We start from the raw sequence: 12,282 nt of genomic DNA on the forward strand, positions 1-12,282 counted from the left end.
GAAAGAGCAATTTGGAAAAAATAACCACTTGCCAAGAGGTCAAGGATATCTGCAAATTTCACTGCTGCTGAAGACAGACAACTGCTAAACAGTTCAAACTCGGGTTAATTCTCAACTCAAGAACATTAAACTGCAATTGCCTTGTTCCTATCCGCACTAGACATCCTCTCCTTGCACTTTTTAAGCTTATTATTAGTGCTTGTGCGTTTGACGTTGTGGTGTTATTTTTTAATGGGTTACTATGAAAATTTCCTTTTCTTACACACAAGCAAACCTGATCTAATTTGACTCTCTAATTTTTGATCTAGTTAATTATGTTGAAAGCACAAGAAAGCAAAATTGTTGCAACAGAACAAGAGGGATATTATAGAAAGGGGAGCCAATTCCCTTTCCTCATCTGGTAACATTCCTATAAACTATTCCATGTACACTGCTTCAAAATCGATGAAACATTTTTTTCTGACACTATCCCAGCAGGCAGCTTGGTCAAGATGATAGGTTTATGGGACCATGTGGTAGCACCATGTCTTTGTCCATTGTGATTCTGTGGAATGGATGTAGTGATCTAAAAAAAAACTAGACTATAGAGAAGTTAAAATACACTAAAAGACAGTAAGTGTCTTCCTCCATTTTTAGTGAACTATCAATTTTTGATTGGGGAACTGGATAGAAGAGCAAAGCCTAATAAATGAATCAGTAAGAAATAGGCAAAGTCTTGAGATCACTGCAAAACATTTCCTCAACTATGACTGGAAGCCTTCAAATTTCTATAGGGATTGACTGCAGCAAGTTGAGTGCAAAGTGTGGAAAAGCTAAGATTACTTAGAATCAGCAATATTGATAAGAAATTATCAAACTCCGGTTTCCCAAGGTGAGCATAGTTTCCATTAGTAATAAATTCAAACAGATAAATGGTATTAATTCCAGAAAAAAAATTATGAAAGCTTCAGCTCTTAATCTGTGCAATAAGACATTTGAGGTGATTCTATATAAGCAACAAAGATCAAAGACTGAAGAAATCTACAGATGCCTGGGTCAGTTGTTTTACAAATTGATACATTGGCACGCACCCAATTTAATGTACCCTTTGCACATTGGACACACTTATGAAGAGCATTTGTTATTTTACGACGTGCATCTTAGCACCTTAGAATACCATCAATTCCTGGAAACTTAAATTTAAAATCTCTCAACTTAGATTGAACCATTCCATTTTGCTCAATTTGATTTTTTAAAATTTATCATCACATTTATATAAAAATAGTGAAAAATGTGCAAAATGCAAAGTGACACCATGCTCCGCTAACATGTTGAAACACCGAATATAATGCAAGACTTTACTGCAAGTGTTCATCTTTCCCTCTTCTTATTACCCTCCGCTATTCGACAAGAGCAGGGCACTGTAATGGGCTCTGAAATCTCGGTCACTGGCTCCCTCCACCATTGCCACCATTCCCGTTTAGGTTGTCCGGCAGCAGGTGGTGGCCATTTGGCCCTTTGAGCCTGCTCTGCCATTCATCACGATCATGGCTGATCTTCCAACTCAACACCTTAATCCTGCTTTCTCCTCATAACCTTTGATCCCATTTGACACAAGTGCTATATCAATCTATATTTTTTATTTCAAAATCCCCTTCCCCTCCCCCATTTCTGAAGAAGGGTTTCGACCCAAAACGTCAGCTTTCCTGCTCCTCTGATGCTGCTTGGCCTGCTGTGTTCATCCAGCCCTACACTGTTATCTCCATGCTATATCTAGCCACCTCTTGAATACATTCAATGTTTTGGCATCAATTGTTTCTTGTGGTAATGAATTCCACAATCTCACCACTCTTTGGGTGGTTTCTGTCCTAAATGATCTACCCCGAATCCTCAGACTGTGACCCCTGGTTCTGGACATACCCACCATCAGGAACATCCACTCTGCATCTATGCTGTCTAGTCATGTTAGAATTTTATAAGTCTCGAAAACAATCCTAACCTAGTCAATCTCTCCCGCCGACCTGGAATCAGCCTGGTAAACCTTCACTGCACTCCCAAGAGCAAGAGCATCCTTCCTCAGAAAAAGGAGACCAAAACTGCACACAATATTCTAGGCATGGCCTCACCAAGACCCTGCATAACTGTAACACATCCCTGCTCCTGTACTCAAAACCTCTTGCAATAAAGCCCAACATACCATTTGCCTTCTTTACTGCCTGCTGCACCTGCATGCTTACCTTCAGTGACTGGTGCACAAGGACACCCAGGTCTAGCTGCACACTCTCGTCCCAATTTACAGCCATTCAGGTAGTAATCTGCCTCCTCCTTTTTGCTTCCAAGGTGAATAACATCACATTTATCCAAATTATACTGCATCTGCTATTGGTTTGCCCACTCACTTAACCTGTCCAGATCATGCTGAACGATCACTGCATTCTCGTCACAGTTCACCCTCCCACCCAATTTGGAATCGCCTGTAAACTTGAGATATTACATTTTGTTCCCTCATCAAAATCATTATTATATATAGTGAATAGCTGTGTGTCCCAGCAACGATCCCTGTGGCACCCCACTAGTTACTGCCCGCCAAAGAACCTGCACAACATTTGAGAAGTGCATTGTGATCACTTGAAGCTGCATATTATATGAGGCTGTGGGCCAACTAATCAAAATGGCGCTGCAGGATTGAAGTGCTCAATGACTGGCGATGGGCCGAATGAGCCATTTCTGTGATTTAAACTATTTACCATCGAACTGTTGATCAAGGCTTACCCTAACACATGCAACTAAATTTATGAAAACCTTCTAGGCACAGACTGAATCGAACCAGCTCTCTTTGGTTTATGAGAAGAAGTCGTAAAGCACAGAAATAGACTTTTCAGTCTAACCAGTCCATGCCAACCATAATTCCAAACTAAACTGGTTCCATCTGCGTTCACTTGGCCTGTATCCCTCCAAACATTTCTTATTCTTGTACTTATCTAAATGTCTTGTAACTGTACCTGCATCCACCATTTCCTCTGGAAATTCATTTCACACAAACCACAGTGTATAAAAAAAAAGTGCCCCTCATGTCTTTTTAAAAATCTTTCTCCTCTCACCATAAAAATATACCCCTAGTCTTGAAATCCCCACCCTAGAGAAAACACACCTGCCCTTCACCTTAGCTACACCCCACACGATTTTATAAACCTCTAAAGGTCACTTCTCAAATTCTTACGCTCCACTGAAACAAGTCCCAGCCTATCCTTATAACTCAAACAACTTCATTCCCAGCAACATCCTGGTAAATACCTTCTGAGCCCTCTCCACCTTAAAAATATCCTTCCTACAACGAGGAAACCAGAACTGGACACAGTACTCCAGAAGAAGCCTCACCAACATCCTGTGCAACCTCAACATAACGTCTCATCTCCTACACTTAAAAGTCTGAGCAAATGAAAGCAAACATGCTAAAGGCCTTCTTAACCATCCTTTCCATATGTAATGCAAACTTAAAGAATTATGTATGTAAATGTACACCATGAAGAGACCTGTAAATCAAGTGAATGAAAATGTGGAAGTAAATATCACCAACTGCAAGTACATTGCTCCGGGAAACTGGAACTTAACTTTAAATTTCAACCTTGATCAAGAACAATCATCTTCAGACACAGATGGGCAAAGTTATCACAACGAACAATACATTCCATCAGGTAATAAAGACAATGCTGAAAGATATTTTGAAAGGGAGGTTCCGTACAGGTTACCAGAGTTAAAAGCAAGTGTCTGCAAGAATAGTTTACTCCAGATTGGAGTGTGCAGAGGTTGAGACCTGTGGTGCCAAGGATATTCATTATAGTGAATGTTGGTGAGATTCTATTAGATTAAATAAACATGTAATTTTTAAAATATATAACTAGTGACCAAATAGACCCATGCAGATATAACCTCATTTTTCTTGAGATGCAGTTCAACTTTGATTCTTCTCATTAGCAATGTGCATCTTAACATATGTACATTTAACTTGTTGTGAATATCAGACATATATTCAGATTAACTGTCACCCAATAAAATGGAGGGTCTTTTAAGTTAACCAACACACTCTTTAGAAAAGCATGAGTAGGACGAATGTAGGGAATTATACAACTCAGGATCACTAGATGGATGAATAGCCCAAGTCAGAATGTGTAGTAGTTTATATGGTAAATTTTCATACACTATTAGAACAAGTCTACAAACAAACTGTTTATCTGAAATTATTTAATTTAAATTGATTGCTTGATTTATTTTATTGTCACTTGTACTGAAATACAGTGAAAAGCTTTGTTTACGAGCAGTACAGGCAGATCACAGCAAGCAAAGGATGTACAGATCAAAAAGACTTACAGGCATACAGGTTACATTGCAAGTTACATTATTTGAGGCTACAGTCATTCAACAGTCTGATAACGGCTGGAATTACAAGACTAGATCATTTGAAATGCACTTAGAAAATCTGTAATTTTACAGCAAGTGTTGAGTTTTAATTTTTGGAGCAATCCAAATTAAGAGTTGGGGGCAATAATATTGAATCATTAGGAATAGACAGGTTCCATACCAAAGATCAAGGCAACAAATATGAATGGCTTGCACTTCAAATTATTTACAATCTGAGTTTAATAGAAATTATGTTTTTGAAAAGGACTGTAGTTCAAATTAAAATTGAACTTTTGAGGAAAACATTAAATGTTTTTGAAATACAAATTCCCAAACTTCAAATACAAGTAGTCTACAATTTTAATTGCTGTAGTAAAGTCATTGCTTCAATTGATTTATTCTAGGTAGTTATTTTGGACACATTTGATTACACTTGCAACATGGGAATATTTCTTAAGAGTTTTAGTTTACAAGGCACATTAGCAATCTGTAATAGTAAATCTTTTTGGTGATTTAGCATGACCATTCCCATGGCTATCTGCACTGGCTTTTCTGGTGGCCAGAAAGTAGATTCTTCTCATTATCAATATGCATTCTATCACATGTACGTTTAACTTGTTGTGAATGTCAGGCATACATTCTGATTTACTGGATTCATACTGGTGTTTCACATTTAAATGAATCATTAGGACAGTTTTTATAGACTATTTCTATTTCCACTCCGTAGTTAAATCACATCAGAATATCAAACAACTCCTGTTACTGAAGTCTTCACAGTGCCTCTTTCATTATGAGACATTAGTCCCAACACAACCAGCAATGCCTAGCAACTGCAGGAAAATAACCACTTAAATATCAAACAAAGACTTGGAGAAATTCTGTGACTGAAAGAATGCACGGCCTAATTTTTTCTTAAAATCATAATCCCTACCCACAATAACAAATCACAAAAAAGAAAAATGTAAGATCCCAAAAACGACAATTTTCAGAAGGTTTAAAAGAGTTGTAGGGTCATAGAGATGTACAGCACTGAAACAGATGCTTCAGTCCAACTATTCCATGCCAACCAGATATCTTAATGATACCTAGTCCCATTTGCCAGCATTTCGGACATATCCCTCTAAACCCTTCCTATTCACGTACCCATCCAGATGCCTTCCAAATGTTGTAATTGTACCAGCCTCCACCACTTCCTCTGGCAGCTCATTCCACACACACACTACCCTCTGCGTGGAAAAGTTGTCCCCCTCAGGTCCATTTTAAATTTTTCCCCTCTCACCTTAAACCTATGCCCTCTAGTTTTGGGCTCCCCCACTCAGGGTAAATAGACAAGGTCTTTTCCCCAATCTATGCCCCTCATGACTTTATAAACCTCTATAAAATCACCCCTCAGCCTCCAATGCTTCCAGGGAAAATAGCCTCAGCCTATTCAACTTCTCTTGCTCAAACCCTCCAGCCCTGGCAACATCCTCAAATATTTTCTGAAATCACAAGGGTTTCACCAGTGTACTGTGTTAAACCCTCAACAGGTAACCTTGTTAAATATTACATTTCCTTTAAGCTTATTTTTCAATCCAATTCATCACTCTACATATGCAAAAGCTGCAAGTTTTCTCAAGCACTCGTCATTTCAACATCTTTAAACCTTTATAAAGTCAAACTATAGACAATGTATGTATTGCTAAAACTTTCCAGTTCTACTTTTAACCTTACCAATTGCAAAATTTTAGTGTAAAGTCTGAAGTCAGTAAATATTTCTTGCATTATCTAAAAATTCTCCCACTAGCTACATGCTGAAACATCAGAACTCAACACCAATTTATGACAAACATGAACTCATCACTTGCAGCAAGAAACACACAAACATGATCTTCCACCCTAACCTGTCAAGGGAGTATTGACAATTAAACCACTAAAGCATTTCATTTTTTTTCCCCTCCTAGTTCCTGTGAAGAGAAAGCTAATTCTAGAGTCCCAGTGGTATTAACTTCCCTCCAGTGCCTTATGCAAAATATGAAGTCTTTAGTTGGGGGACTAGAAAGTCAGCATTACTGTGAAACTTTACTTTGAGTGTAGGTGCAAACAATGGGTATGAATATATCCTCAGCTACTCAATACAAGCAGGCATGTCATGAAGATGGCAGAAAGGCAAACCTTGTTAACTTCTTCCTTTTCTAGAGATGTTCAAGTCAAATGGATTGCTTCCACTGTACTGCAGCATAGAACAAGTTCAAACTACAGATTATTTTGATATGACTCAAAGTACATTTTACATCTACACAAATAAATCCACAGAGTATTATATAATGTGCATCCCACACAATCATGTTACAACTAAACAAATTCCATTTCTTCAAAACAAGAAGTGTGTGTTATTGGTTCCCCATACCTCTTTTACTCTCAATATCTTCAATCTGAAAATTTTCAAATAGTGGATCAAGACTTTTTTAAAAAAAACTTTAAAATAAGCAGTGTTCAGTATATCCCAAAATTTAATTTTTCTTTCTCGTCTAATATAAAACAGTAAGATAATATCCTAGCTACTAAAATTATAAATTTTCTAGCAGTCAGCATAGCTCCAATTTATAACTCCATTCGCCTTTTTAAGAAATGAAATCACTGCTGTGACCAAAGTGATGGGTTTTCTCAGTTTATGTTCACACAAACTTTAACAACATAGTTCTTCTTTAGATCTTTACAGAGCTAACTGTTAAAACTTTAAAAAAGGTAGATATTAGTACAGAGATGAATGATCTCCAATGATATTAAGGAATAATTGTAAACTTAATTTGCTCAAATGTCCTGAAATAACAACCAAACAGCATGCCAATGGCCTCAATCTTCTAGATTTATATGATGTGTCACCGCTACAGCAAGTGTGATTAAATCACATTCAAGTCCAGCAGAATCCTGACAGGACTTCACATTTGACTGTGTGCATTTTAGATTTCATCAATTTAGTCACTTGCTTCAGTTTTCTCTTCCATCTCTTTCCCTACTCACTTTTGAGAGATTCTCTTTTAAGGACAACCAGTGGGGCTGTAAGAAAAAAAATCTGACAGTGCTGCCAACTGTTTCTGCATTACACTAAACTTCCGTTCCAAGCTGTGCCACCCTTCCCCGTGTGAATTCACTTTCAGAAACTACCTGGGGTTGGTTAGCTCAGTTGGATGGGTAGCTGGGTTGCGATGCAGAGTGTCGCCAAAAGTATGGGTTTGAGCCATGTACTGACTGCAGTTACCATAAATGTCCAGCTTTTTCAACTTTGGCCCTCGTCTGGGGTGTGGTGATCCTTGGGTTAAACTCACCAGTTGTCTGTCTCTAATGGGAAGATGGCAACTTTATTTTTGCTTCAAAAGCTACTTTGATAGGATGTTAGAAACCTATAAGATTCTAAATTGATGACAACGAGACTAAGGTAGGTGAGGACCTAGACACAATCATTATCATGAAACAGGTAGTATTGGGTAAGCTAATGGCCAAAGATAGACAAGTCTCCTGGCTCTGATGGAATGCATCCCAGGGTACTAAAAGAGATGGCGGGAGTAATAGCAAATGCACTTGTGGTAATTTTCCAAAATTTGCTGGATTCTGGGGCAGTTCCAGCAGATTGACTGTTTTCCAATGTGACGCCACTGTTTGAAAAAGAAGGTAGACAAAAGATGGGGAATTATAGGCCGGTTAGCTTAACTTCTGTAGTGGGGAAAATACTTAAATCTATCAAGGAAGAAACAGCGAGACATTTAGATAGAAATTGCCCTATTGGGCAGATGCAGCATGGCTTCATGAAAGGCAGGTCATGCTTGACTAATTTGCTGGAATTCTAAGAAGACATTATGAGCACAGTGGACAACAGGGACCCAGTAAATATTGTGTATCTGGATTTCCAAAAGGCATTCGACAGGGTTGCCACACCAAAGGCTGCTGCATAAGATAAAGGTGCACGGCGTTACAGGCAACGTATTAGCATGGATTGAGGATTGGTAAGCTAACAGGAAGCAAAGAATAGGGATAAAGGAGTGCTTTTCTGGTTGGCGAACAGTAACTAGTGGTGTGCCCCAGGGATCACTCCTGGGACCGCAATTGTTGATAATTTGGAGTTGGGGACCACGTGTAATGTGTCAATGTTTGCGATGACACGAACATGAATGGTAGAGCAGAGTTTGCAGAGGACTGTGAAAATTTTTGGAGGGACATAGACAGTTTAAGTGAGTGGGCAAAGGTCCAGCAGATGAAATTCAATGTTGATAAATGAGAAGTCATCCATTTTGGTAGGAATAACAGTAAAAGAGACTATTATTTGAATGGTAAAAAATTGCAGCGTTCTGCTGTGCAGAGGGACCTGGGTGCCCTTGTGCATGAATCACAGAAGGTTGGTTTGCAGGTACAACAGGTAATTAAAAAAGGCAAATGGAATTTTGTCCTTCATTGCTAGAGGAATTGAGTTTAAAAGCAAGGAGGTCATGTTGCAGCTGTATAGGGTGCTGGCGAGGCCACACCTGGTGTATCACATGCAGTTTTGGTCTCCTTACTTGAGAAAGCATGTCCTGGCACTGGAGGGGTCCAAAGGAGATTCATTAGGTTGATTCCAGAGGGGAGAGGATTGGCTTATGAGGAGAGGCTGAAAAGACTGGGATTATATGCATTGGAATTTAGAAGAATGAAGGGGGTGACCTCATAAAACATACAAAATTATGAAGGGAATAGATAAGATAGAAGCAGGGAGGTTGATTCCATTGGCGGGCAAAACTAGAACAAGAGGACATAGCCTTAAAATTAAGGGGACCAGATTTAGGACTGAATTGTGGAGGTTTCCTCATTGAATGTTGTTAGAACTAAGAGATTTGTTTAATACTATGGAATTAAGGTTTATGGTGAGAGAGAGAGTAAGTGGAATTGAGGCCATGAAAAAAAAAATCAGCCATGATCTTATTAAATGGCAGAGCAGGCTCAAAGGGCCAGATAGCCTACGCCTGCTCCTGGTTCTCATGTTCTTAAATAAGATTAGACACGGTGTAGATGCGGGATGAATGTTCTTGATGACCAGGGAGTCCAGAACTTGGGGGCACAATCTAAGGACAGGACAGAGATGAAGAGAAATATCTGCCACAGCAAACTGGTGAGGCCAAAACACTGACGGCTTTCAAGAAAGATGTAGATATAGTTTTTAGGGCTAAAGGGATCAAAGGATACAGGGAGAAAACTGAAAAAAGGTACCAAGTTGATGATCAGTCATGATCATATTGAACAGCAACCATTCAAAGGGCTGATTGACCTACTGCTGCAACAATATTCTATGTTTCTATACAAGCCTGCAATATGAACTGTAGCCAGCAATTAGAAATTTGTTCAGATACTAGTCTGTTGTGCATTCACCAACACTTCTGAATGCACCTATGGTTAGTAGCAGAGTAAAGCCTCTGATTCTCCAGCTTGTACAGCATTTGCAACTGAGTTTTGAGGGAATATAATGTTACCAGTGGTAGAAATGCCTGGATGAGGCATTAATTGGTTGTTTCCTTTAATTCCTCTGGAGAACATAAAAGATCCAATGAGATAGGAACAGAAGTAGGGCAATACACCAGGTGTAGGGACCAAACTTTACCATTCAAAACTTTAACCAGTCACTTAGCTTATTGGAGTCTGGATATTTGTAAACAAATTAGTGGATGTGTTCCCTGAATAACAATGACAACCATTCAAAAATAATTTGCTGCCTGTGATGCGATCTGAACACCCAAAAGTTGCTAAATAAAAGCAAGTGGTAAGATTCTGAAGGGCACTATGGGGACAGTACAAGTTATGCTGACAAAAGGAGTTGTTTAAACAGCCATCCCAGAGAGAACTCCACTAAACTGCACCCCAGAGGAAGGAAAACATTACCAATAAAGGATGAAGTACCATCATAGTTAATGAAGTAATGTGGGAAAGGCACAATTTTGCACACAAAGTACTTGAAAACAAGCTCACTCCCTTCAGTGACTTTAATTAAGAAGTCTTGTCCAAGGCACCAAGAAGAATTCCCCTGGTTATTCAGATAGGTAGTGCGCGAGGAACAGTCTGGCAATCATTCAAGGAGCCCACTGGCCCTATCTCTTCAACCCTTGCTTCCAGGGTACTATCTGAGCGGGCTCAGGCCCTCCCCTGGTGAACAGTGGGGGGAGCGGGCTCAGTGTTTCCCCCAAAGATGGGGGAGGAAGGAGGGAGAGGGGACAAGACTTGAGGATGCTGAAGCCAGTGAGGGGGTGTGGAGATAAGAATGGAGTGGAGTTGCGGCGGGTGACCATCTCAATCAATCGAGCTCTCTCTCGCCTGCCTCCCTCCCACACGTTCCGCGCCTCCCGTAATCGAGATGCCGTGTACCTCTGGAAGACATTCCACAGGAAGCCTTGGTCGGGGAGGCCGTTGTTGGCCGGTTGCTGCGGCCGGTAATGATACGCCATCGGAGACCGTTGTTGCCACGAGCCTGATCTCAACAGCTTCCCCGCTCGAACTGCCTCACCTCCGCTCCGCGCGAGCGCTTCCGCCCGCGTCACCTGACCCCAGCCCAGCCCCTCCGCGTCCAGCCACGTGATGGTGAGCCGTTAGGGGACTGCTCTGTTTCAGCTGCTTCGCGCTCCCCTTCTGATTCAATGGCGGCTGCGATGATCCTTCTGGTTTCTGTCGGACCTTTCAGACCCGCATGCATAAACATCCAGAATGGGATTTGAACACCTCTAAGAAGACAGGGACCAACGGTTCAATCTCCTCAAATCAACCACTTTCTCTTTACCAACGTTGCTGGGGCCACCTCCCCTTTAAAGCTCCTTTTAATCTTACATTGGCCGATGTAAATTTCCCCGCCCCCTACCCTCAAGTCAATGGGCCCAGCTTTGAACCCTGAGCGCGCTGCCCTGTTTGCAGTCGCTTTCTGCCTTCGCGTCGGCCTTGTCTTCTATGGGCTGCATCAGGACCGCTCCATGCCGGTGAAATACACCGATGTGGATTATCATGTCTTCACAGACGCCGCCAGGTTTGTCACTCAGGTAAACCGGATTGGGCGTGAAAAGTTCAGTGGCGCAACTCTGGAGCTGCTGGGTCTTGAATCCAGATCTCCTGGCTCGGGTACACACCGAAAGAACTGCGGAAGCTACGAATCAGAAACAAAAAACAGAATTTGCTGAAAAAGCTCAGTAGGCCTGGCAGCATCTGTGAAGAGAAATCAGAGTTAACGTTTCGGGTCCGGTGACCCTTTCTCAGAACAGATGGTAGCTAAGAAAATGGTGGACAAACGGGGTCCCTGGGGAGCGTTGCCGTACGAAGAGACCTAGGGGTGTACGTGCATAGTTCCTTGAAAGTGGAGTTGCAGGTAGACAGGGTGGCAAAAGTGGCATTGGCACCCTTGCATTCACTGGTTGTAACTTTGAGTATAGGAATTCGGATGTCATGTTGCAGCTGTACAGGAAATTGGCGAGAGATAGTAGGAACTGCAGATGCTGGAGAATCTGAGATAACAAGGTGTAGAGCTGGATGAACACAGCAGACCAAGCAGCATCATCGCTCCTATGATGCTGCTTGGCCTGCTGTTTTCATCCAGCTCTACACCTTGTTATCTCAGGAAATTGGCAAGGCCAGTTTTAGAATACTGTGTTAAATTCTGGTCACCCTCCTATATGCAGGATGTTGCTAAACTTGAGAGGGTGCAGAAAGGTTTTACAAAGATGCTGCCAGGACTGGATGGTTTGAGTTATAGGGAGAGGCTGAATAGGCTGGGGCTTTGTTTTCTGCAGCTTCAGAAGCTGAGGAATGACCTTGTAGAAGTCTATAAAATCATGAGGGGCATGGATCGGGTGAGTAGCCAAAGTCTTTTTTTCTAGGGTAGGGGAGTCCAAAACCAGAAGGCATAGGTTTAATGTGAGAGGGGAA

General features: G+C 41.0%; 1 protein-coding gene across 1 annotated transcript in view; it reads right to left on the reverse strand.

Annotated features, from left to right (window-relative positions):
- The window catches only part of LOC125481307 (programmed cell death protein 6-like), a 22,653-nt gene extending 11,508 nt beyond the window's left edge, over positions 1-11,145 (reverse strand). Inside the window, exon 1 of the mRNA XM_048592678.1 lies at positions 10,705-11,145. Coding sequence (XP_048448635.1) covers positions 10,705-10,820 — 116 coding nt within the window. The 5' untranslated portion in view covers positions 10,821-11,145. The remainder of the gene's footprint in view (positions 1-10,704) is intronic.
- Between the last annotated feature and the right edge of the window lie 1,137 nt (positions 11,146-12,282).

This window comes from Rhincodon typus, unplaced genomic scaffold (genome assembly GCF_021869965.1).
Source record: "Rhincodon typus isolate 14 unplaced genomic scaffold, sRhiTyp1.1 hic_rhity00001659, whole genome shotgun sequence".
Taxonomy (NCBI): domain Eukaryota; kingdom Metazoa; phylum Chordata; class Chondrichthyes; order Orectolobiformes; family Rhincodontidae; genus Rhincodon; species Rhincodon typus.